The sequence below is a fragment of the Centroberyx gerrardi genome, chromosome 22 (genome assembly GCF_048128805.1).
Source record: "Centroberyx gerrardi isolate f3 chromosome 22, fCenGer3.hap1.cur.20231027, whole genome shotgun sequence".
NCBI classification, from domain to species: Eukaryota; Metazoa; Chordata; class Actinopteri; order Beryciformes; family Berycidae; genus Centroberyx; species Centroberyx gerrardi.
The window spans coordinates 11,625,396-11,652,473 of NC_136018.1; the positions used below are offsets into that span (position 1 = coordinate 11,625,396).

The 27,078-nt window shown below is 44.7% G+C and overlaps 1 protein-coding gene across 2 annotated transcripts in view; it reads left to right on the forward strand.

Moving 5' to 3' along the window:
- prex2 (phosphatidylinositol-3,4,5-trisphosphate-dependent Rac exchange factor 2) overlaps positions 1 to 27,078 on the forward strand; it is a 97,304-nt gene that overhangs the window by 32,888 nt on the left and 37,338 nt on the right. For both annotated transcript variants that reach the window (XM_071923983.2, XM_071923987.2), the window contains exons 11-25: positions 3,953 to 4,053; positions 5,303 to 5,406; positions 5,515 to 5,564; positions 9,225 to 9,300; positions 10,156 to 10,228; positions 11,673 to 11,815; positions 12,261 to 12,353; positions 14,065 to 14,213; positions 14,369 to 14,454; positions 16,525 to 16,661; positions 18,475 to 18,592; positions 19,335 to 19,519; positions 21,157 to 21,318; positions 23,784 to 24,006; positions 24,141 to 24,348. In XM_071923983.2, coding sequence (XP_071780084.2) covers positions 3,953 to 4,053; positions 5,303 to 5,406; positions 5,515 to 5,564; positions 9,225 to 9,300; positions 10,156 to 10,228; positions 11,673 to 11,815; positions 12,261 to 12,353; positions 14,065 to 14,213; positions 14,369 to 14,454; positions 16,525 to 16,661; positions 18,475 to 18,592; positions 19,335 to 19,519; positions 21,157 to 21,318; positions 23,784 to 24,006; positions 24,141 to 24,348 — 1,908 coding nt within the window. The remainder of the gene's footprint in view (positions 1 to 3,952; positions 4,054 to 5,302; positions 5,407 to 5,514; positions 5,565 to 9,224; positions 9,301 to 10,155; positions 10,229 to 11,672; positions 11,816 to 12,260; positions 12,354 to 14,064; positions 14,214 to 14,368; positions 14,455 to 16,524; positions 16,662 to 18,474; positions 18,593 to 19,334; positions 19,520 to 21,156; positions 21,319 to 23,783; positions 24,007 to 24,140; positions 24,349 to 27,078) is intronic.

Consider the following 27,078-nt stretch of genomic DNA (forward strand, 5'->3'; position numbering starts at 1 on the left):
GATATCCGTCTGCGGCCCCGCTGACCGCTCGCTTTCTCCCTCACCATGTTGGATTACAGTAAGCCCTCCGCTGAGGAATCCATGAGGTAACTACCGTAGAGGGGCCATTACGCTAGAGGGCAGCTGTGCGTGTGTGTATGTGTGTGTGTGTGTGTGTGGAATCAAATGAGTGTGGGTATGTGTGTTTTTGTGTGTGTGCTCCTACACTGCCAGTCAAAAGTTTGGACACACCTGATTGAATGTACTGTGTTTTTAATTATCTTAAAGCCATTTTGATCTAAAGGCTTATGCTTAAATGCTTGAAATTTGTTTCTTAGACAAATATAAATAGTGAAGTTGATGCCTATGTATGAATTTCTTTCCAAAGCCTTTGCCTTTCCATCAAGGCAAAGGGTGGCTACTTTAAAGAATCTAAAATATAAGATAGGTTTGCTGTGTTCACCACCTTTTTGGTCACTGCATAATTCCATTTGTGTTATTTCATAGTTTTGATGTAAAGATATGCGTGTGTCCAAACTTTTGACTGATAATGTATGTCATCGTGTACTTGTGTTTTCACAGCTACATTAGTGCACCTTCCAGGTTCACTTTTAATGAGTCTAACATGTCTATATATTCTGCCTTTGCTGATAGGTAAGAATTTTTCATGGTTGCTGTCCCCCAAATCTTATCTTTCAGCAATTTTAAATTATGTATGAGTGTTTTGCCTCCTTTTCTGAATGTACTCAGTGCTTCTTCTTTCAGTATTTTGCTTTCATCACATTAGACATAGATGTCTTTCCTATGTAGAAGTATATTTTACCCCAGGGTACACCAGCTTGCCAGGTTTTCACAAAAGTGAAACGGTAAAAGAGTTAGGCTGAAGCCGGTTTATCTTGCCCAGGCTCTAATCCTGTAATGGGAAACACGGCTTGCATTCAGCTCTGCTGCTCTAGCAATCTATTTCAAAATCGGATAATTGGAGGGCATGGACTGCTAACTCCAATCATTGACATACGTGAGTTCCTGTCTCTCCGTCGTATTACCAACCAGAACCACCTGATCCTCAAACTCCCCAGTGTTATATAATGTACTGTTTTTTTTATTAAGCCTGAAAGCACTTAACAGTAAATCTTGATGGGATATCCCACCTCTTGCTCTCCAAAGCCGGGAGAGAGCAGAGACCTCTAACCTCAATTCTTCTGTGTATCCTTCACATTGAACAAGATCTGAGTGCACAATCTCAATCTTTTGTTCTGCGTCCACTAACTGTAATCTGCTTTCCACATTATAGACCTATGGCTGGTTGTGAGAATGAGAGTTTGACACCATCTTGTGAACATGGCTGGATCAGAGTCATAAAATCTACTTTCAGATGGTTGTAGCTGTGGAGTTCTGCCTGTTTGGGACTGCAGATTGTATTTGACAGCCAACAGCCTATTTTATAGAGTGATGACACCGTGTAACACATACAGTTTAAAGAGAGTTAGGAATAAAATCAGATAGTTTCACAAGACGGCCTTGGTTGGATGTTATTTCCACTGTAGATTTCTCTTGACTCTCGAAAAGCCTCAACAAGTTTGTCTTGAAAACGCCCCACTTCATTTCAGAATGACCCGTGTTTTCCATTTGTTTTAAAATTTTTACAGAGATGTTTTGACTGGTAATAATCGCGCTCAAATCACTGCAGCTTAAACAGTCATTTCAACATCTCTGTTATTTTTAAAAGCGTGGAGAGAAAAAAGCGACCAGAAAGTCCAATTGGACATAGTTGTGGCCGAGTTACATGGCATGGTGGTTTGGAATGGGGAGTAACTTTCTCCTTTGGTCCATGCAGACAATACCAGATCCCTCGCGGTCTGGAGGAGGAATGGATCTGTCAGCTAAAAAGATTAAAGGGATCAAACCTTGGTCATAAGTGGGTGCCTGGTTGACTTTAGGAGATCATACGGTGAGCAAGCAGCTCAAGGTAGCTACAACCTTTCAGAAGCCCTATGAAAGCCTATCCGTCTTCGTACAACTTGGCTAACACCTGGATGACCACTTGTGGATGAAAAGACATGTATAGCCCTTCAGTCCTTCCCTTGTCTGAGATGATTTTAGAGATGATCATCTGTAGGCGTGATTGGAGAATTGGAACCAGCATGGTATGTCTCCTGATGAAAGCCACATTGCCTATGGCTCAGACGCAGCCCACTCCCTCCATTGTGAAATGCTTTTTCCTTTATTCTCTCAGCACGCCTCCCCTTTCTCTTTTTGATTCCTCGAGGCCCAGAGCTATTTCTGGGTCTTGAACTCCGCCCCTTTAAACGTTAGAATCTTATTTGTGGTTTGGTCGCTGCGACAGTATAATTCATCAGAGAAAATGCCTGTGGCAGACACCTCCATCCGGCTGTTATCAGCCCATCCTAAACCTGGAATGTATACTGAAAAAGAGTTATATCTTTTACATATATGACAGACAATGGTGTTGGTCTATTGTGATAGGTGTTGGTGAAAGGTCTTTTTTAATAGGTCAACAAAAAGGTTACACATCCTTTGAGGAATGCCCACCACCTCTGTCATCCTCTATTGTCCTCCTTGACATGACCTGGATCACCTTTTGCTGTAGTGCAAACCGATCCTGCACAGTGTTGTATATTGTAAAAGAAGGTAACAATGCTGCAATGCTGCTATCAACATAAACAGATCAAATATACTAAATCCTGAAAGAAAACTCTGCTGGTTGTCAGATAGTAGGGTTTGTATTTACATGTGGGTCGAACAGCTTGAAACTGTTCATTGCCCAAGTGACCCTTATCTGCCCAAGGCCATGAGAACTATGTAGTCAAAACGTTCAGGGTGTTGTTTTTTCTCTCCATGACTAAGGTGCAGGGGTTGACAAATTGACATTGTTATCGACCCGTGTTTTTCCCCTGTGGTCTGTCGCAGAGAGAAAGGACGTCAAGGATGAGAGGCAAAGGCTGAAAGATGTGGGATGTGTGTGTGTGTGTGTTGGGTGTCAGGGGGTGGATGGGTGGTGTATTTGGTCAGTTGTTTCTCCCAAAAAAGTTTTCTAACCCCTGACGGCCCTCCTGATGGCTCCACAGCAACACCCGACCGCCTCCATCATGAGCTGGAAGGGCAGACCACAGAATTCCACTGGTGCTGCCGGCCATGTTTGTTTGGCTTCTGTGGGGAGACAGGACATCAAGGATGTAATCAGATAGGCTACTGCTGCTCTCCCTGTTCTCTCCATTCGGTCCTCTCTCTCTCTCTCTTTCCTTCTCTCTCTTTTGTTCTCTATCGCCCTCTCTATCTCTCTCTCTCTCTCTCTGAATCACTGAATAACAGAGAATTATCCCATTTAGCCCATTTGGGTCGGCAGAAGATTGGACGCCGTGTTTGTTATTCCAGCGGTTGTGTTTGTTTCCTCTTCCCAGTTGTAAATGATACACAGCAAAAATTATCTCACGTTTTCAAGTGAGAGCCGTTAAATACTCTTGGATTTGATGGTGTTCACATTGTGTGTCTAAAATAAATAAAGTTAAAGTTAGAACAAGACAAAACAGATGAACTAAGCCCTGCTGGTTGTTTTAACAAACAGATGTGGCCCCCAACAGTAAATAAATCATGTCGCTTTGCCAAGACAGTGTTTGTTGCCATAGTCACATCAGTTTAGAGTAAATGTTATTCGTAGTAAGTCATGAAGGCTCTCTGGAATGGTGGTAAAGGTCTTTCTGCCACCAGTCTTAGTTCTAGGTTCCTGTATTTCCAGATTATCAAGGAGAAATACACTCCTTTCTCCATCAATCTGTTGACTTTATGTTCTTGTAGAGTTGCTTTGATAGCAATTCAGCCTTGTAGATGTTTGAAGATGAAGTAAAAGGTTTAGACTTTTTCACTGGGTTTTAGTTGGGTCTACTGTGTGTTTGTTGTTTAATGTTTGAGTGAGTGTATGCTATTATATCAGTGCTGTTTTGTGTGTCCCCAGTGAGTTTGTGTCTTGGCTGATGGACATCGGTGAGACAGGCAACCCAGAGGAAGGGGTTCACCTGGGACAAGCTCTGCTGGAGAATGGCATCATCCACCATGGTAGGTCTCCTTCTCCTCCTAAAATCTTAGTTTCTACAGTCAATACAATTGCCTGGCCTAACTTCTAGCTATGTCAAGTCAAGGCTTTATCAAGTCAAGTCAAGACTTTATTGTCCCACAGTGGGAAATTTGGTTGCAGTCAGGACCAGACAACAACACAACCGACACCTTAGAAAAACAATAAGAACACAATAAAGAAACAACAAACAGTAAGAGACAATAAAAAGACAGACAGCGGGGCAAAAAACAAACATTAACTGAGATCACTAAAAGTGCAACTAAGATTAATAAGAGCAATGAACCAAAATAGTAGCCATGGCTAATAAATAAATAAGTGGGAATAGCTGTGCAAAACTGCAAACTGCAGCAAGCATCATGTGTGCAAATTCAGTACATCAATAGCTGTGCAATTGAAAGAAACTGTTTTTGTCCTATGGGGCATGACTCTATACCGTCGGTGTAGAGTGGGATGTGTTGATGTCGACTAAATGTTCCTCATTCAACTAGTTAAGTTTCACAACAATAATTTTAAACACTCCCTTGACACATTGTTTAGGTAAGGGATTATAAATATTAATCTCTTCTTGCCCTAATGTTTGTGCAAGATTGGTTCAATGGCTGCTCTGTGGCTTTGGATAAGAAGTGTGCAATGCGTTTAGTGCATGAGGCTTAAGCTGGTTAATGCATCGCATTCACAGTAAATGGTGCGTACTGCTCTGTATGTATTTTTCCTGAAAAGACTGGGGCTCCCGGCCAACTTGTATCTTAAATCACTCGGGGGTGCTTTATTGCTTCCTAACAGAGAGAAATGAGATTGGGCTTTGGAGCTCTCCCTGACAGAGAGGAATAGCTCCTGTGAGCTTTCACAGTGCAGTTAGAAGTCCCCATGTGAAAAGCTACAGAATAGCTTTTCATAAAAACCTTTAATGGAACCTACATGGCTGCAGCCAAAGATGCAGAGCCAACTGTTTCCTATTAGGAGGGTCTTCAACAAAGCCCCCTAAAGCAAGCGGAGCGGGGAGCTTTGAGCAGCTGTGTTATCTGTGACCACTCAGTATGAGTTTGGAGTCTCTTCCACTTGCCTGGAAAGCTTGTTCCGGCATACAGCCCGGCCGGGCTGGAATACGTCTTTAAACCTCTTATACTTTCAAACTTTAAGCAGGTTGAATAATGCTCCATTTAGGGTTTGGATCTTTTCACTTGTTTCTTCTTTCATTAAGCATCCTTATGTTATGAATTGTGTTTTTAGTCACAGACAAGCACCAGTTCAAACCGGAGCCTGTGTTGTACCGCTTTCGCTACGACGACGGGACCTACCACCCCAGAAGTGACATGCAGGACGTCATATCAAAGGTAACTGTTATTTCTGATTTCATCTATATCCTGAATGAACTGACATTATCACTGAAACAACTAAAAATCTCTCCCTCTCTCACTTTTTTTCCCCACTCTTCTTCTCAGGGAGTTAGGTTGTTCTGCCGTCTCCACAGCCTCTTCACTCCTGTCATCAGGTAGGCGGCCATTTTCATTTCCAGTCCATTGCAAGTGTCCCTTCCCACCTCAAGCACGCAGGTGCGGCTCCAGTAGCTCAGCATCTGGCTCCCAGTCCTAAAAATAGCTCCGCCGCAAAGTTGGAGCAACCAGAGAGGAGGAGAGAATATCACAGGGAACTATGAGCTCATTGTTTTTAAAGAGGAACTGACATAGGAGGAGTTGGCAAAGAGGGTGATGGAGTGCGGCAGGGCCTGTGGGTGATAGAGCTTGGCAGAGCTTGTCTGCCCAGTCTGGAAGAGCACAGATGTGGCGAAGAAGATTGAGCTTCTCGTATGGATACAAATGAGCAGTCTGGGTACTTGTGGGGTACAGATAAATGGCTAACATTGCGGCCAGTCTCTCTTGGTGCCTTTGAGCGTTTCATATTCATTCTCAGCACTTGATAGTCTGTTGACAAATTGGTAAAAGTCGACATGTTAAACACTGACCAGCTAACAAAAATACAAAATTGAGGTTAAGATCTGCTTCACCAATTATGCACAAATCTGCAGTTTGGAGGGAAATCTACAAACAGCTGATGGATGTAAACAGTGTGGACTCCACTTGTGTGTTTTCCCTGTTTCCCTGCTTTTTTTTTCCAGGGCATTTTCTGTGTCCACACTGATATGTTTGGGTCACATGGCTCAATCCATTCATCGCAGCTACAACAATAGACTCATGCCTGTGATGAGGCATTTTAGAGGGGCCATTCAGCTGGAATACACAGGACTTGCACATTTCACTGAGTGTGACTGATAGCGTATTGATTCTGTGGTCTAAAAGGCTTAACACAGAGTAGTGCTGTAGCAAGCAAACATCGATTCCAATGCGTCACTATACAACAATGATGCAAAATAGCCATTTTTATATCTGAAGATCAGTGCTGTTGCTTTCAAGCGTTTAACATTAAAATTGGAGTCCTGTGCTCCATATGTGAAGTGATTCAGATGGTACATACAGATGGTGATACACATGGTATGATAAAACTATATTCATGGGTAGCCGGTCTCAAAGTATCTTACTGTCGGTAACTACTGTAGACATTCACCAGAAGCATCCAACATGCCCATGAAATAGGCACTGAAACCCAAATGCAAAACAGGTGTTTTTTGGGCAATTTTAGCACATGCAATGAAACATCCCTTTGTTTGACAGAGTGCAAACAGAGTTAGAAGTGGAGCAATCTCACTTTATAGGAGTAATTTGTTGGCTTGCTTTGGTTTTTGGTGTTGTTTTTCTAAATTCCATTTTAACAGTGTTTGAGGTACGGACTGTTAATGTGTTGTACCGCAAAGGATCTCATCAAGGTTAGCTGTTTATGTTGGATTTCAAATGGCCTGAAGAACAGCTTTGATTTCACCCCAATAAAACTGTGCTGTAGCTGGAGGGGCCACATCGATGCTCCACATATTACAGATGGAAGCTTGTCTGTTTTTCTGCTTGATCCGACTACCATACGGCTTTAGGGGTGATTTTGTGTGTGTGTGCGTGTGTGTGTGTGTGTGCTTGGTGGTTGTCAGCATTCAGCCCATTACCATTTGTATCGGGGCCAAACCTCTTGACGTAGAAACTCTGTGTCTGTGTGTGTGTCTTCGTGCTACAGTTGTGTGCGGTGTGAGCCAGAGTATCTGTGCAGTACGTTCTCACTGAGAGCCCAGTACAATGCGTCCCAGGGCCTGGGAATGCCAGGGTTTAATTGGAGCAACCAGCCCCTGCCTAATTAGGTGGAATTTCCTGGCAGAGCGAGAGAGATGAGGAGGGGGGTGGAGGGGAAGGTCTGACTGGGTGTTAACGCCCCCGCTTTCCTCACAAGAAAGCTGTGAATCCATCCCCTCCAGGGGATCTGATTGCCCAGTTTGAAATGTTGAATGTCACTATAGGCTAGTGCCATTTACATACAGTTACACATCCCAGTATCCAATGACAAGGAGCTTTGATATTTCCATAGAAATGCTGCAAACACACAGTGAAGGTCACTCATAAAATTTATCTTCACGCAGAATGGAAAAACAAACTTATCAAGTAAATGTCTGAGAAATATTGACAAGTTCCTTCATTATGCTGATGAATCTTCCAGCAGCTCAATATTTATGGATTTATGTGTGGGATTTTCAAAATAATAGCTAATGATATGATACTGGTGTAATTCATTCAGGATGGAAACTGTTGATTAAAAGCTAGAACTTTCAGCATCGTCAGTGTAATGAATCATAAATGATGCTTTGAAAATACAGGGTGGACTATGCCATCCATTTACCCTTCACAGAACGGCAAGGCCAACTTTCCTCTGCTTTGTTTGCGGCTGTCATCCACAAAGCAGCAGGCAAGTTAAAAACCTCCTCTTTGACCTTTTCCTCTGTTACTCCTCGAACTGGCGTTTCCCTTATGCCGAGCATATGGCTGCCCACTGGACCGCTGTTTACCCCCCATTTTTCACTCTGACAGCCTCAGTGTGCACCACCCGCTTTAGCCCCAACCTCCCTGGCTCCAGCCTCCGGTTCAGGGGAAAAACAGGGTGCCTCTCGCCACTTCTGGTCCAAGTGGTTTATGCATGGCATGGCAGAGCGACGTGCCTCACCAGCGAATACCGACACCACCGTCCTTAATGCAGACCAACACAGGCTGTCAGATGCAGTTATGCAATAGAATGTTCCATTATGGGGGAATCGAGGGAGGTGTGTGTGTGTGTGTGTGTGTGTAGGGGGAGTGTGTGTGGGGCGGGGGGTTGCTTGCCCTCTCACGCTGCACATTCTGAGCAGCTCCAGACAGCTGAGATTGGACTTTTACTTGGCCCACATGTCATGTTTGACTTCCCTGGGCTGTGTGTGTGTGTGTAGCCTATATATGTGTGTGTGTCTGTGAGCGAGTGTTTGCATGTGGTGAAAGTGGTGCGGCGGTGGAAGTCACGGTGGTTCTGGACTTTCCCGGGCCTGCTGCTCAGCCCCTGCGTGTCCCTGGGGAGACCCCTGTGTTCATGGGAAAGTCACGGCTCCGTTTCAGACAGCATTCCCGGGGTCTGGCACGGTCCCGCTGTGTGGTAACACTGAGAACAGCAACACCACACTGACATGGGGCACCCCAGGGCCAAACGCTGCTGCAGCCTCTACCAGCCTCACTGCCTGGAGCTGGTAAAGGCTGTCATCGACTGTCAGAAACACACTTAGATTTATGATGCATCTGCCAGCTCTTGAAAAGTGACCACTCCCGGCTGACAGTGGAAATTATTAGTCTTCCTTTACAATATGGTCTTGAGTCTTTAGCTATTGTGGTGGAATAGACCTAATGAATACTACTTAACATGTGCATGATCTGGCTGTTAGGCTGTGAGGGATCATTCAAAAGTCTAAACCAATGGAATATGAGTCAGGGAGAGAAAGGCGATTTTATTTGATGGGAGGGGTGCAGAGGGATTGTTCAAAAATCTGATGGTTTTATTGGTTAGAAATGTACATTTACACCTACTAGTGCAGCATGAGATGAAAGATATGAAAGTTACTGTCTTTTCCAGGAGGTAAAAGTAATGGGAGTTCATTTCATGGGGACTTTAATGGTCCGGGGTTCAACGGTAGAATTTTATTTTGGTAATACTTCTAACGTTACTTCTTCTAAGTTTTACTTTTGCTTTCATGCCCATCCAGGGACAAGGACTACCATTTGCGGACCTACAAATCAGTGGTGATGGCCAACAAGCTGATAGACTGGCTCATAGCACAGGTAAGCCCTAAAACCGCTCCCTCCACCCTCCACATGTTATTCTGAATGGCCCCTGCTGGTGTCTGAGCATATTGGAAACACATCTGGCCCCCTCCGGAAGCACAGGCGAGTTGAAAGAAGGCGCGAGGAAGAGAGGAAGAAAGAGGGAAGTGGCTGTTGTCATAACAGGCGGGTCACTTCAAGTATGCAGCAGAGGAAAGAGACTGAGACAACAAAGCGCAGCCTCCTGCGGGCAGACTCGAGGCTCTCAGCGGAGCAAAAAGGAAATAGAAAAGCAGAATTGATTAGACGGCTGAGCTTTATTGGCTTTGACAGGAAGCTTTGAGGTTGACGGATTGATAGTCCTGTCCAGGATGACAACAGAGAAATGAAATGTAGATGTCGACCAGAGAATCGACGCCAGACATTACATGTGTGTGTGTCCGTGTGTGTGTGTGTGCGGGAGTCTGCGTGAATGTGTTTGACCCGGGTCAGCGGAAAGGCTCTCTGTCCTTCAGTGGGACTTCAAGAGCTGTCACACTCTGCTGTCTAGACATCATTTTGGCTGTGTTTGTGATGGAGCGTGGAGTGGCTCTGCTGGCCTGGGGGGCTTTTTGGATGCAGGAACAAAGACGGGGGTGTGAGTGTGACATTTTGACTGCTCTCTAAACACACAATGTCCTTTGTTCTCTTCCTTTCTCTCCCTCTTTCTCTTTCTCTTTCTCACTCTATGTTTCTTTCTCTCTCAACTTGTGTGTACTCTGTCCTCTCTCTCTATACTCATCCTGAATTCTGTCTCTTTTCTGCTACTCTGCATCCATTCTCTCTCTCTCTCTCTCTCTCTCTCCCTCCCTCCTCCCTTGTTTTCCGGTGCAGGGGGACTGCAGGACGAGAGAGGAAGCATTGATCTTGGGGGTGGAGCTGTGTGACAATGGCTTCATGCATCACGGTACAGCACTTTTCCCTGCTGAAGACTTCAACTAAAAAAAAAAAAGTTCCAATCCGACTGCATGACAGAGGAATCATCTCCATCAATTACTAAATGAGAGTTGTATGCTTTGGAGCAAACACACAGAGGGTGCATGGCATTTGACATCCTGTTTTAGAACACAACTGCTCTTGTTCCTTTTCCATTTCTACTTATAATCCCTTTGACACGCTACAGAAATAGAGCTTTTTTTCCAGTCCATTGAATGAATTTGTCTGTGTTTGTGTGTGTGTGTGTGTGTGTGTCTGAGTGTGCATGCATGCTTGTCTGCGTGCATGCGTGCGTGCGTGTGTGTGGGTGTGTGTGTGTGTGGTTATGGCTGTGGCTGTGTTCGTACATACTATCATTACATTCATGCATACTTGTGTGCATATGACTAAGTGACCAAGTACTGGGTGCATGCATGGTTTGCTTTAGCTGTGAGAACTTGGCAGATAACACATGGATGTTTGTCAGTTTAAGTGCAAATGGTCAGTAGCCATGGTTACAGTTTGTTTATGAGAGTCAGACTTGTTTTTAACTCTGTGCTTTCCTCGTGCCAAAGTCCACATCATACACACTACAGTATGAGTCACAACGCGTCTCCCTGTACCCCATGATGTAACTGCTCTAAACTACCCACAGTTCAGCCTCACACTACAAATTACCGGCACATCTATGGAACATAACAGCGCCAGCCATCAAACTTCCTTTCACTTCCACGGCCTACAGGCTAATTTTACCATTCGTGCCAGTAAGTTATTTGGCCTGACGATGTGGCTATTAAAACTATTGGCGCTATAACTGATCTTTAGGGGAATGAAGTGAGGGAATGTTAGAGGAAACTCTGTTTTTCCCCTCAGGGCTATTTTTTCATTTCAAATTGGAGGTCTTGGTCAAGGCCTTTTGTTGCTGTGGAGACTGGGTCAATTCTAAGCGCCATTTTGCCATGCAAGTGGGGTCTCCCTTTCTCTCACCGTGTGTGTGTGTGTGTTTGTGCATGTGCATGTGCATGGGGGGATTTGCATGATGTGTATGTGTACACATGTGCATGCGTGGCACCACGACACTCTTGCTGTCACTTAGTCTCATGTATAAACCTCTTACTTCTGGCATATACGTTTACTTTTTATCTCTAAAGTGAATATTCCACTCCTGTTAATCACCAGACACTGCTATTCTAAGTGGACCCAGTTTCCAGAAGCATTCTCCCTGTGTACAAATAAAGAATTCATGCATAAGAAAGTTTTCAATTAACCACCAAAAAGCAGGCTTAGGCCATTGAACTAGAACAAGCTTTATTTCATGCAATTGCCTTGAGGCTAAGCACTGTCTTTTTGCCTGGGGAGTAATTATGCTGAACTCTTCTATTCACTTATTTGTCTTTTGTGTGTTCACTCATACTCTTTGTTTTTGCCTCCTTCAGTGTTGGAAAAGAGCGAGTTCAAGGATGAGCCCTTATTGTTTCGTTTCTTTGCTGATGAGGAGATGGAGGGCTCCAACACCAAACACAAGCCCATGAAGCACGACTTGAAGATAGCTGAGAATGTCATCGCCAAGTCTCTGCTGGTGAGCGCGCACTCTGCTTATTGATTGATCAGTGTGCTAAAATAAATGCACAGACATATATAGATTTGAAAAAACACGAAACATTGTCAGGAGATCAACTCTCTCTATCTCTCTCTCTATCTCTCTATCTATCTATCTATCTATCTATCTATCTATCTATCTATCTTACTTTGACTTTGCTATAACTTACCCACAACCCAGAGTAAACCAAAGGCATAGTAAATCACGAGCAACCGTGCAGCTGTGAGAGGGAAAACCGATAACACTGCAAAAGTCCATTTTATACCTCAGTAAGCATTCTTTTTAGAGGAGTGAGCAAATACCACCACTGTTGCTATCTGTCTGTACCAGTATCTGCTTGTGGTGTGTGTGTGTTTGTGCTCTGTGAGAATGCCTTGGTCTGCTGGTTTGGGTTTTTGCTGATGGGAGACGTGTCGCCTTCCAGATAAGACCTAGTGACGGAGGCTACGGCTTTACCCTGGAAGAGAGGAACAGAGTCCCCATCATCAAGTCTGTGGAGAAGGGCTCCCCGGCTGAGGTGAGGTCTCACACTCACACACACCCACACACACACATGCACGCGGGTACATACCCACATGCACACTCATATGCACGCAAACATACATGCATGCACCACACACTTCCATTTTGTTTGTGCTTCGAAGCATTCTCGTCTCTCACTCATACACCTAACAACTCAATTCTCAAACATAACATTGTGAAGACCTTCATCCTCTCAACAGTTGATACACTTCATCTTTCACTCTCTTCCAGTGTCTGTCTTAATCAGCACTACTGACTGTGAACGGGAAAGTAAACCCAACCAATGTCTTTTTGTTTGTAACGTGGTAGTTACCTTCCTCTCTAATATGTTGTAAATTGGATGTTAGTTGAGTGGAAGACACTGAATTCCAACCAGCTGCAGGCGTTTCCGTCCCTGGCCTCTGACCTCTGACCTCGCTGGAGGGGGGCAAGTGAAAGGAGACATTCCCAACAGGGATCAATAAAGTATCACATTACACAATGTACATTATAGCTAGTACATGATGTAAAATAAACCATGAATTCATTCTAATCTGATTGCTTTTTGTTTATACTGGTGGTTGTTGGCCTCATGGTGTTCAGAGACTGGAGCTCATTGTTTAGCCACCTTTTTATTTACTGTTATACCACTGGATTTACACAATTTGTAGCTTTGAATTTCTGTTTTCCAGAAGTTAATTGGCAATGCTGTGATGCCATTACAGCAGATCAGCGGCAGTTAGCTGAGGCCTTTGTTGTTAAATTATGGTTTGATCACCAGTCAGAAAAAATACGACCCTCTTAATGTACTGTTTGCTCTCAAACTAAAGTCGCTTTGTGGTAATGGACACCGATGCTAACATTAGGAGTATGTTAGTGCAGAAATAGAATACATTAAAGGGCGCCACATTTTTGAGGTCTCCTTTTGTGTTTAGCTTTGATCTGCTAGATGAAAATGCGATCAATCTGAGAGGGCGACCCATAATTCCCTCCAGTCCTGAAGTAGTGCTGTACGCCTGTGGAAAACTGTGTGTGTGTTTGCATTTAAATATTCAATGTGGGACAACAAAATCCACAATAGGATCCAGCTGTGTACTCATATAGATAAAGGCTGCCCCATACTGTCTCCTACGAGTGTATGCTTTGCTTTAGGATGCACAGAAATGCTTTGGGAATGTTGGTCTTCTTCTGTTCATTCCAGTAAAGTTCACTTGAAACTGAAATTGAGATCAGCAGATAGAGAAAGAGAGAGAGAGAGCAGTTAAGAAATGCATTTCATTGAGGTTCTGTTGGACAGTAATACTTGATACTTTTTACTTAATAATAATTCAGTATGTAGTACAGTGCTGAAGCCACTGGTTTATGTCTTATGTAAACAAGCCTTTTTAATTTGGTGCTTTGCAGTACGTACACTTTAAATATTCTCTTTTACATTCCTAAACTAACTAACTCATTCTTTATTCTATTCAGTTTCAGAACTAGAAACTCTGTAATTTGCAGATGCACAACGAATCTGACCTGGTTAATTGCTGCTGCCACATTATAAGACAGTTTCACAATACAGGACTGACATACTAGGTGAAGGACAAAACATAACAGGACCTCCCATATAGTGCAGACAAGACAGAGTGTATGTCAGTCGACTAAACATGAACACACTACAGGCATACACTCAACTGCATTCAATTCTATTCTATTCTATTCTGTTGTGTGTGTGTTGTTGTAAGATGGCTGGTCTGGAGGTGGGGAAGAAGTTGTTTGCCATGAATGGAGACCTGGTGTTCCTCAGGCCGTTCTCTGAAGTGGAGATCCTCCTCAGGCAGTGCTTCAACAGCAAGGGACCCCTCAGGGTGCTGGTCAGCACCAAGCCAAGAGAGTAAGTCACAGCTGTGTATGCATGTACATGTATGGATGTGTGTGTGTGTGTATCTGCACCACTGTGTGTGGGTGTGCTTGTCAAACTCATCAAACTGTCTCTGTATAATCAGTTAAACTTGATGCATCGCCTGTTTCCCCTCCTCCCATCTTCAGGACAGTAAAGATCCCAGACTCAGCTGATGGGCTGGGCTTCCAGATCCGGGGCTTTGGTCCCTCTGTGGTCCATGCTGTTGGAAGAGGTAAGAGGGCACCACCCAAACCAGTTGAGCTCCCTGCCCTCCTGTCTTTATCACCAGGAAACGGCCTTCTATCACCTCTCTTGTTATTGTGGCGCAGCTGGCAAGCAGCTGGCACGCCGGTCTCTGGGTTTGTGCGTGACTTGGCCACAATAGGCCAGTTTATCCTCCTCATACTCTCCATGTGGCTCAACTGGTTGGTGGATGGTGCTGCCAGAACCAGGGATTAGTTGGTTATCAGTCACTTTCCACATGGTAATGGCTTCCATGTACCCCATACACATATTTCTTTCCAGTTCAACTTCTCTGTGTGTTGGAGGGGTGCTCAGCCAATCATTTTTTTTTATTTGTTTGCTCCAAACTCATCAGAGCCCCGCTCCCTCTCCAGCCCTCTCCCTCTTCCCCCACACAGCATGTTTAGTAGCACCGCTATCAGGGCCGGCGTGAGATAGGGACCAATCGAAAAACAATCCATGGCCTTGTCTGGCTGTTCTCAGGGGAATTGATTCTTGTTTTTTCCCTTAAACAATCTAGGAGTGATGGCAGTGTAAAATTGCAGCTGTGTGTGTGTGTGTACGTGTGTGTGTGTGTGCATGTGTGTATGCGTTCGGCTATGTGGTTGCTTGGGAACCTGCTGTGTGTTTGAGTGTAGGTGCTTTGATCCCTCCGGACAAGGCTGAAGATGTAGGAGGAGTCTAATGTCTGGGATTGTCACAACAGTCACTGTCCCCTGGTGTCTGAGGTCAGCAGGGGCAGATAATAGTAATTAGTGAGGGAGTGTGAGAAGAGAGAGAGGGAGACTGAGAGAGAGCGAGAGGGAGAGAGAGAGACTGAGAGAGAGAGAGAGAGAGAGAGAGGGAGACTGAGAGAGGGCGAGGGAGAGAGAGAGAGACAGAGAGAGAGAGAGAGAGAGACACTGGGAGACAGAGGAACTGTGAGAAGAGAGACAGAAAGAGGTGAGACAGAGAGATGGAGTGATGGAATAGAAAAAGTCTATTTGAAGGGATTGCACTTGCATTATCTTTTCATCATGAAAATCATTTAAAGTGGTAATCGGCGAGATTCTTGTTTTTGTTTTTTTCATTTTGGTCTTTTTCCTTGGATTTTCTGTTGGTGAAGTTTGAGCTTCTGTAGGTACCAGTCTATACCTGTTCAGCCATGGTGGCTATTGCTTCTCATGCTAACTACCCAGTTCTTCTTCTATTTATATATATATATATATAAAAAAAAAAGTAAAATATTCAATGTAGCCTCACTTCATGTGAACCAGAGGAAGACCTACCTGACACCGTATGTTTAGAACAGCAATTGTAAAAGCCTTCATGAACTGGATAGGCTGAACACACAACACACACACACACACACACAATTAAGAGATGCAACACCAAGAGTATGGATGTGAGAGGCCTTTATCTTATACTCATTTGTGTGCTTGTGGTTTGAACAGTCCCTATCCTGGTGCTGATTTCGGCCTGCACCTGTTTCCCTGACTCAAGAAAAAGTTTCAGTTTTTGTGTTTTGTTAACTACAGTATCTGCTGCGGATGATATTTACTTACTAAAGGTTAAGGCAGTATAGGAACTGCAGACGAATCATTTCATTCCTGCAATACTTGCTTCAGCCCTGGGTAAGAGGAATACAGATATATATTGAAATGTGTGGTATGTGTGGTGTGTGTTTAAGAAGCTAAGAAAACAAATGGGAGGAATATTTAGTCTGCCAATGCACTTCCTCCCGATAGCTGTAAACCTTGAAGTTCTCTTATAGTCTGAATCACATCCCTCAGAGAGGCCCTCGTCTACCCCAGATAAACAACTTCCCTCCTCTCCACGCGCTCTCTCTCTCACCCTCCTCCTGAGCTGCCAAAACAGGAAACAACAGTTGTAAATGCAAGGAGAAAAAGGAGTGTTATTCAACCCAATTTTGTGTACAGGATGTGACAGATGTGACAGTTATTTTTTGGGATGTGCCGGCGTTTGTCTGGTCCCGATTCAGCTGGCGTCTGCATGGTAATGTGCGGTCGTCATTGCCCTTGACGCCTCTCCTTTCTCTCCCCCTATCTCCCTCACCCAGGCACGGTGGCGGCCATCGCCGGTCTCCACCCAGGCCAGTGCATCATCAAGGTGAATGGCATCAACGTCAGCAAGGAGAGCCATGCCAGCGTCATCGCTCATGTCACCGCGTGCCGGAAGTACCGCCGACCCACACAGGTAAGACAGGAGGAGGAGGAGAAAGGATGGTAAAAATCAGGGAGGCAAGAAATAGAAAACAGGGCTGTAGTGGAGGGTAAACTCATCTTTTTATTTGCAGAATAGAGTTTACTCAACTTTTTAGGCTCACGTAAATCCTTACGACGTAAATTCATAATATACATCATTTTAAATTGTACCAAACTGATATAAGTTATATGGAGATATGGTCTTCTAAGGAACACGATGCTTTTCTGGAAGTATATTAGATTTTTGTTCATAATGATGGTTGTGTGCTTCATGAGGATCACTGACTGGAGGCCATACATTACCAAGCTTTTTGTTTACCACTGCATCACTGGTAGAGAATTAAGCTTATGCCATGGATCATCTGTTTCCGAGTTATGGGAAGGAGAAGTCTAGAAGAGTGTAGAAAGGCCGAAAGAGAGGGGAGACGAGGACTGGTTGACCGTGAGAAGAAACATAACAGGGGCCTCCTAGTCCCGTTTAGCTTCATCTCTCTCTCTCTCTCTCTCTCTCTCTCTCCCTCTCTCTCTCTCTCCCTCTCTCTCTCTCTCTCTCTCTGACTCGCTCTCTCCTTCTCTGGGTCATTACGCAGGAATAATAGTAGTCTTGGCTCCTCCAGCGCTGACCCCTGGCTCACAGTGGTGGGCCTGCTGTGGGAGACTGGCAGGCTGCAGAGAGAGGTGGGAAGAGATGTGGGGTGGCTGGGGCTCAGGCTGGGGGAGAGAGATGGAGGAAAAACGAGACAGGCAGAGGAAGGGAGAGTCGGAGTCGTTTTTTTTTCTGACTAAGTGGCAGGAGAGTGGTTGACGCAGGAACAGTGTAGGAGGAGAGAGCGAGCTCAGGCCACCTGTTGGAGGAGAAAAGAGGGAAGGTGGGAAAGTTTGTGCGAAAATAGAGAGGGCGTGAGTTTGTGTGTCGCGGGGATATACAATGTAATTGAGCCCCGTTGGGACTGGAGGCTTAATGAAGCAGTACATGGTTCCAACACTACTGCAGATCTGGTTTACATCAAGCATGGACATGGGGGGGAAACGCCCTCTGTGTGTATGTGTGTGTGTGTGTGTGTATGTGTGTGTTTTGGTTATACCCCAGAAGACCACAGACCAGTAGGCAAGCACAGCATGCAGCCCTGGCAGGAAACCCACTGTGGGCTTGGGTGTGGAGAAGAGAGAGCAGACACACACACACACACACACACACACACACACACACACACAAAGTTCTGTGGCACGGCAGAGTGGGTTGATGAGATTGGCACGAGTTCGCTTTTGCGGTCTCACCAAGTACCATGTTTCCATATGTTTGTGAAGGCTTTTCACTGTATACTCTGCCAAGCCGACTGTGACACTGTACACCATATCTGGGCAGAGTCAGCTAAACATGCATCATCAAACCCAAACCTCAGCTTGTGTACACACAGAGCAGCACTCTCAGGACATTCTTTTTCTCATCCGCCATTTTTCAAGTCATAGAAACGCTACCTGTTACTCATGAATGAGAATGGAAGGATAAGAACGACATGCAAAACACGGCGTACTATACAGCCTGATATAATTCACATCTGTCTCATTGTGTGTGTATCTGCCATGGTTAGGGCCAAATTAATTCCAGTTCAATTCACTCGGCAGGTTCCCAATTATACAGTTCAATTAGTTCAAAATATGAATAGAAACTGCAATTCATTTGACAATGACAGAACATTCATTTTCAATTATTTCTTAATGGGTTGAACATGACAAATGCATAACGCCAAAACATTTCCGTAATTGAATTCTGAAGGAAATGTCTGCGTGTTCTTCCTATGCAGCAAGATACCATTAAGTGGGTGTACAACAACAGTGAGAGCGCACAGGAAGACCACCAGAAAACTAACCAGAAACCCACCGCTGAGGAGAATGGAGACGGCTTCGAGTGTAAAGTAGAAGGTGACCACACACACACACACACACACACACACACAAAGAACTACACGAGAATAACTCATTTGGAAAAAAAATCTCTCCTCAAGGTGCTTGTGGATGTAACACAGGTTTGTTCACGGACACACAAGCTTTTTGCCTTTTTCTGAAGGCAGCCAGTAATAAGTCTGCCGCAGCTCCAACAGCCTCATCTGGAGTGTGTTAGCCTGAGAACAATCACCCCCTCTGGCTCATCAAGTGTTAATTCCCCCCTACGATTTATGGATCCCGACGAGAAAGTAAAACAGGAACGCTATTCCCTTCATAGCAAACAGCTCCGGAGCAGGATTTATTGGCATATTAAGTCATCGCATTAGCATAGGGCTGGTTAACTTAATGCTCTTGGAATTGCTCATCATTTTCTGAGGGAGAGGGCAGAAAGCCATGAGCGGAGGGTCTCCCTCTAAAATGAACCGCAGATATTGGTTTGGTGGGCTGGGGCCTCCTACGATGCCGAGCGTGCGACGACGAAAACAATTACACTGCAACTGCATAGTGGGCGGTGAAGATAAGGATTTTCTCCGTCTTGATTACAGAGCACAATGACTACATCATTAATGTATGTTTGTGCATGTGTGTGTGCACGTGTTTGCGCATGTGTGCATGCACGTCTGTGTGTGTGAGTGTGTGTACGCTTGTATGTGTGCCTACAAGTGTACAGAGATCCACGTCTCAAGCCTGTTTGTTTTCTGTATTTCTGCATCCTCAGAGGTGATGGACAAATTCAACACTATAGCCATCATCGACGGGAAGAAGGACCACGTGAGCCTGACGGTAGACAACGTCCACTTGGAGTACGGAGTGGTGTACGACTACGACAGCACCGCCGGCATCAAGTGCCACGTGCTGGAGAAGATGGTGGAGCCCAAGGGATTCTTCAGCCTCACTGCCAAGGTATGGCAGGCCGAAGGGACTGCTGTTCCGTCTGTTCAGTTCGTAAGAAATCGGAGTTGGAGGGATGTCCTGTGCAAGTAATGATAATCATTTGTCAGCAATGCAGGAGTTTATAAAGCACCCTTTAAGCCATGATATTATGAGAGAGAGAGACAGAAAGAGAGAGAGAGATTATTTTCCAGGTGATGAATAGTGGTGTTGGTGTTTATTACCTCAGCGCTGTGCCTGGCTTTATAATAACAACGATAAAGACATAAATAACCACACCGTGCTTCTGTCTCTCTCCAGGCTGCAGAGGAGCAATAGAAGAACCCGTATAAATGTTTGTGAAGAACTATCATATTTCTAATTTTTAAGGGGGTTTCGTTCACTCATTTGAACGGAACATAAATCTCAGTACAGGTTCCTAATCAATCAGATTCTGACTGAAGGGTTCATTAGAATTTGTTCAAGGGTGCGTTAGTTTCTGTTGTTCCATTTTTCTTTAAGTTGGAAATGAGAAGCAAATTCCACACCGCATTCCACACAAATTCCACCACAGTTTGTCCCTAGACTGACCGCAGAGTTAGATCTTTTCAGTGATGAGTGCTTCAGTATAGACAAGGTGCTCACACAGTGGAGACTGTGGCGAACTAGCTTCCCTGCTGTGTTGATTGAGGGGCTTGATGCTAGTTAATATTGACAGCTTTATTTCAGTCGTGTTAGTTCCCAGCTGTGTTGAGTGCATGTTTTTTACATCCCAGGGGTAATGTTCGCAGAATGATCTTTATTGATTTAAGATACACAGATGGAAGAAGCCTCACTTACACGTACATGCTCACACACCCATGCACACACACGCAGAAACACATTATGCTGTGTCCTGCTGCCAAATGCCTTGATAAACAGCATCTCTCGTATTCTGTATAATGCCTAGAAGCATCCATCATGGTGAATTAGCAAGGATTACAAGCTGTGTTCTTGTCTTAAAATGATCGAGATTTACAGCCTTGGAGTTCTAAAGTCTCTAAAAGCAGCAATTTAGATGAAACCCAAATCAATGACATACCGAAAAAACATAACTCATTTTCTTGTCATATCCCCTACGACTAAAAGTAGTTTCCCATTCCTCCGAAGTGAAAGTAATTTTAGTATTATTATAAACATCTGCCCCAGCAGTCCACTCCGTCCTCTGAGAGCTGTGTGATGTTGAATTTTAATATTGCTAACACTGTTGGGTGCATGAGTTTTCTTGTGCCTCAGTCTATTCCTGCTGTTAAATTTCCTCCCCTGCCTTTCTCTCTCCTCCGGCGGGCATCTCATTAGAAAACTTGGCCCTCTCTTCCTCCTCATATCTGATCTGTGATCTGGAAAGTCACAGTCTACATACATATTGTATGTATCATACAATCTGGATTTCTCTCCATGGATTTATGAATAGCACCGTCTGCTGTACATGGGAATTTAATGGAGAAATCACCAGTACTGGCAAATGTTTTATTTTATTTTCCAATGGAAAAACGCTGTTCATTTGTTTAGTCATTTATACACATCCCATTAGTTCCTAACACCAAGGGACTGGTCCACAGGGGATTTTATAGGCATTCACATATCAATTAATCATTCCTCCTCCTGCTTTTTGCCCTCTGTCTGACCAGATCCTGGAGGCGCTGGCGCGTAATGACGACACGCTGGTGCAGATGTGTGGCAGGTTGAGCTCCAGCTGTGATGTCATCCCCGAGGAGCTGCAGGTACGCTTTAGTGCCATGTGCGGCGAGAGGGTGGAGCACATCAACCGGCGCATCACCAACTACAGGAAGGTAACTGTACTGTCCCGCTCTGAGGAAAAAGAACCATGTGAATTTATTAAGGGACTTTCTGAGCAGGGGCCCTTCATCAGTACTTTACTCTCTAGGGTTCGGCTTTCCACTGCTGACTATGTATGTATATTTTTTACACAGCTTTGCACCACGAAAAGGCCCTGCACAAAGATACTCTGTCCTCTGAAATTCTCTGTAGACTTACAATGATGGAGAGATACTGATGCAGCTATTGTAGAAATACCACTTTTTACATGGTTGCTACCGCGGTGCTGCACCATTGTTCTGCTCCCATAAGAAAGTGTGAAAACTCTGCTATACCAAGATAGATAGATGCAATGTGGTGGGACTTCAATAGAATCTCCTACCTGTAGGACCCGAGTAAGTAAAGAAAAAATATTAAGAAAAGACTGAAAAGACCTAGATGTCCTTGATGGATGTTTGTTTACTCACTGCACTGACATGAAAATGCCAAAGTGCATCAAACCAGTGACACGCCACAAACAAGATGAATGCCAACAACAACAATGTTTGAAGGCTGCTGTGCAAAAATGTAATCAGTTCTCATTGACCCGCGAGGGAAGAAGAAATATTTAGGCAAGCGGTCTGTCATTCCCTTCTGTGTGTATGTGTGAGTGTCGGGGGAGGTAAGCCTATGTGTGTGGATGTATGTGGTATATGTATGCTTTGTTTTATGACCATGATACAGCCAATCCTTGACAGAGCCGAAGTATTTTCATCTCTGCCTTCACATCTGTAAGCATGTGTCTATAGGCAAAACATCCGTGTGCGTGCAAGTGTGTGTGAGAGAGGGAAAGGAAAAGATCTGACTCAACATTAGAGCTGGCCTTGGATTAATTACCAGTCACTTATAAATAGCCCTGAACAGCCACAGCCAGGACTCTTGTTGTGTAAGATCCCTCCTGCACTGGAGCATTCCTGCTCAGACCCCTAGAGAGAAAGGAGGGGTGACAGGAGGCGGGAGGCGGGAGGCGGGGGGGGGGGGGGGGGGGGGGCAAAAGAAAGGAGGAGAGAGAGAGCAAGCAATGAAGAGAAAGGAAAATGAAAGAGAGAGAGAAAGAGAGACGGCAGAACAAAGAGTGAAAGAGGAAGAGAGGCTGACTGGAGGAAACAAGGGTCCCCAGCCTCCAGAGACAGGCAGGAGATGTGGTAAGACTCTTCGGTCTCAAGAGAGGGTCAACTCACGGTCCATCTGGAGCGTATCAACTAGCTTGGAATAGCAGCTCCATACTCCCGCTATAGATAACTGAGTAGAAATGTTTGGCTTAAGTTGCTTAGTTAACATATACATTGGCTTACGTTGTCTGACAGCCCAAGTTGCTAAAAACCTGATTCCAACCATCGCGATGGCTCATAGCATCTGCTGTGTAACATCTATGACAGGATGCAGGCCTTGTGACAGAAGGTTCAAGGAAAGTGCAACCAAATGTTCCAAGAAAAAATGTGTGGGTGATGTTCTGTATCAGCTCCACTGGATTCAGGCAGTCCCACCGGCTCCCTGCGTATTGTATTCTACATGGAGATGCTATCTCATAGCACGTTAAGGAAGTGTGCCTGCACAGCAGGGTTGGGTGGGGTTAAGATGTATGTTCAGATGATTGTTCCAGTTAGGCACGGTTCTCAAGCATTCGTAAGCCACCCCAAAGGATATTTGTCTTCATTTAATAGTGTACACAGCATGCTTATACTGTTAGCTTATCTGAAAGAATCTCATGAAGTTATTTCTTAAAGCAGCGGAAAGCGTGATTAATATCACTGTGATAGTTCTCAGTGTTTAGATATGGTTGCGTATGTAAACCACTAGTTCCTCTGCAACAAATTCGAAACATGAACACACTTTCCGGAGGTTGTTGAAGTCACAAATCAAACCACACATAGTAAAATATAAGAACATTTCATCATACAGTTTTACAACATAATGATATGATCTGCCATGCTATCAGTTTCATTCAAATCAAAGCCATTCCAAGTCTTTAAATTATAGTGTTGATAAATAGTCATGTTGGGTCTGGAATTCTTCATGTGAGCAATGGTGATGCCATGTGTCTTGGATCTTTGATTTTAATTTCAATATTTGAGCTGCCACTCAAAGGAGGGATGTGGAAAATGTAATGGGCATTTATACTACTCTTGTGGCTAGTGCTAGCTGTCATATATGTAAAACAATACAGTACATGAAGCTGACAGACAGTCTGTGTGTTTCGCATATGGCATTTCATTGGTGTGCAAGTGTGGTACACATTGGCTATATAATGCTGTCCCTCAGTTTCTTAGCAAGACTTTGGAAGCCTGTCCGCTTCTAAAATTGCCATTCCTCGGGATCTATACAAAATTCCTACCCACATTTCTCACACAGTATGTCTCAGGTAAACCACGTTGTCTAACAGCGAAGAGATCAACATATTTTATCTCCAAACTCTCTCTCTTTTTCTGCTGTGTATCAGTTTGCTCGGGTGCTGAAGAACAGGGCGTGGCCCACCTTTAAGCAGGCCAAGACCAAGGTGTCCCCCCTCCATAGCAGTGACTTCTGCCCCACAAACTGCCACATCAACGTGATGGAGGTTTCCTACCCCAAGACCACCACCTCCCTGGGCAGCGCCTTTGGCGTGCAGCTGGACAACAGGAAGAACACCCTGGAGAAGGGAGGACGCAGCAGTGCTGAGCAAGGTGGGGGCGCATCGGGGGAATGATGAAAACTCCTGTTGTCTCTTGAATAATGATGCATCTTCATGTCAAATTCCTTAGAAATTTCAGATTCAGGATCTTGACTTCTTTTCCCTGTTATTTCTGTGTTCCCGCAGGTAAGCTGAACCCCATGGTTTACGTCCAGCACACCATCACCACTATGGCTGCCCCGTCGGGCCACAGCCTGGGCAGGACAGAGGGCCACGGCCTGCGCTTCCTTCTCAGAGAGGAAGACCTGCTCACCCTGGACGCTTACCAGAAACTGCTCACCAAACTCACCACCGTCGTCAAGGAGATGGAGACCCATGGTGCCCATATTCATGAGTGAGTGGCAGTATGCACAGTCAGTCACACACACACACACACACACACACACACACACACACACACACACACACACACACATGTCCATGCACATATGCAAACACGCACACATGCATGAACAGATGCAAGTGCACAAATTCTCACACACACACACACACACACACAGTAAGTAAGTAAATTGCCACTCATAACTGTGTTTCTCCTATTCATATGCACAGCCCACTGCAAATCACTCCCATGAGGGAAAAAGATTGTGTTTCATTAAACGGGCTTGAATTTGAGTTTAATATATTCTAACATATTCGCCATGAATTGCAAAACAGTGGGCGAAATTGATATTTTTCTACACACTTACAATGACTTGTTGTTTTTGATGGAAAGAGATGGCCTCCCATTGATTCTGTTCCACTGGAAATGTCCTTTGAAACCCGAGTGCCTCATAAAACAAGCTGTAACTGTAGCGGCCTGCTTGGTCAATGTGCTGCATCTGGCACTTAGCATGCATACATTTTGGCCATTATTCCAGCACCTGTGTGTGTGTGTGTGTGTGTGTGTGTGTGTGTATGCCAGTGTGTGTGTGAGTGTGTGCATGCATCCAAGTGTGTAATTTTAAAAGTATACAGTACAATAATGTGAGCACAATCTGTGTGTAAGGGCATGCTCACTTTTCCTTTATGTGTATGGGTATGAACCTACTGCTGGTGTGTGTGTGTGTTAGACCAAAGCGCTTCCTGGCTGGCCATTCTGTGTTCAGCGCTGTTGACGGGTTCATTGTTTGGAGGGACATGAGGCTGCAGAAAGGAAATGGGAAACACTGCTCCAGTTCTGACCCCCCCCACCCCCACCCCCAAACAGGAAATACAAACTCAATGAAGTAGAGGGCGTGTCATGAGGCCAGGTGCCCTCTGGAAATGCCATTCATCAACAATGGACGACTTATACACACACACACACACACACACACACACACACAAAACCTCTAAAATACCTCTTTCTAAATAAAATATCTCCTATGAAAGAAACTTCACTCATTTACAGATTTCCCCTGCATTCCTTGGTAATTATTGGTGGGCAATTGATTGATCATTATAGGTGTGTTGGGAGTTTCTGCATGAATCAACCTTATCATTTGTTTTATGTAGTCATTAGAAGTCTCTAAGGCAGCAGTATTTGGGGAATGATATTAAAAGTGGCTGGATGGAGCGGAGCTGTCATCTAACCATGGTAATTATGAGTTGAGTCCACAGCCGGGCTCTTAATGACCGAGTCTGGACAAATTTTGTCATGCTCCTGTCAGTGCCAATTAGTGTAGTCGGAACCACACACACTCAAATGGTCTGAGACACGGCTAGTGAGGGGATAATGGCCTTTTTTTTTACATCCGCCATCTCCACACCCATACACACGCATGCATGCTTGGATGCATAAACACACACACACACACACAGACACACACACACTTCAAGAGCTTGTTAAGGGTGGGCATGGCTGTGTGACAGTGGAACTAATACGGGCTGTAATGGACAAGAAGTCGCGGCCTGGCTACATTGCCCTGACCTCTGTGGGTGTGTTAGACCTCGCTACGCTCCTCAGTGGATTAGTTAGCATATTAACCTACTCTCTGGTGAGATGTTTGGCCTCGGGTCACCGCTTAAAATGCCCACATGTTAAATGGTATTTGGACTTGTCCCTCCCTCTGTCTCTCCTGGCTGTCTGGTTCTGTCTAGGTCTCTCAATGTCTCTTTGCCCCCGTCTCATTCCCTCTCTGTCTGTCATTGCACACACACACACACACACACACACAGCCCCCTCTCTTTCTCTCTTTCTTTTCCCCTCTCTCTCTCTCTCTCTCTCTCTCTCTCTCTCTCTCTCTGTCTGCCTGTCTGCCTCTATTTCTCTTTCTCTCTCTGCACTGCGAGTCACTGACTTTGACAACATAATGATGTATTGATGAGTTGCCATATTTATGAGGGGTCTTTGTGTGTTACATCAAGAGAGGATGTGCCGCCTCTCTTCCCAACCCAAACTCAAGTGCGGAAGTCTACGGCACATTCATTGGAAAGTAATTTAGGAAATAAAAAAACCCAAGTAGACATAGAGTCAGTGATGGTTACATGGTTACATAATTTCTTGGCCGACTCTAGAGATATCCATTTTGAGGCAGCGACCTATGAACCTTTGTCTCAGGACCACAGACAAGAGTTCACAGCTGTTTGAGTACGTGCCTGGTGATGCGCTTTATATCAGTACCTCCTCCCCTCCTGGATCACCTCCCCCCCTTGACTCCTCTCACTCTCCTTTTCTTCTCTTCCCACTTTTTATAAGGCCTGTATCTGTATCTATTCCTTATCCAACGCACATAATTAATAGTGTCCTGACAGGCAGCGACTTCATAGCTGTCATCCACTCCAGCTTATTCACCTCAGCATGGATTAAAGCAAATGCAAATATCCTATTAAGAAACTGCCTGAGGAGCTTTGTAATGCAGATGCTCTTAGAGATGCCATGAAAGCGATTGATGTGTAATGATTCAATGTATAGAAGTGGGTTATCTTTATTAATGACATGTTATACATTGAATATTCATGATAAAGCAAGCCCGTAGCCTAGCCTGCTCTCTTTAGCTGGCCTGTGATTTATGTCTCCACCATGCGGCAGAGGACTCAATGTATATTAGCAGAGAGAAGAAAAAGTAGAGATCACTCACTCTGCCACTATTTCTGGGTACAG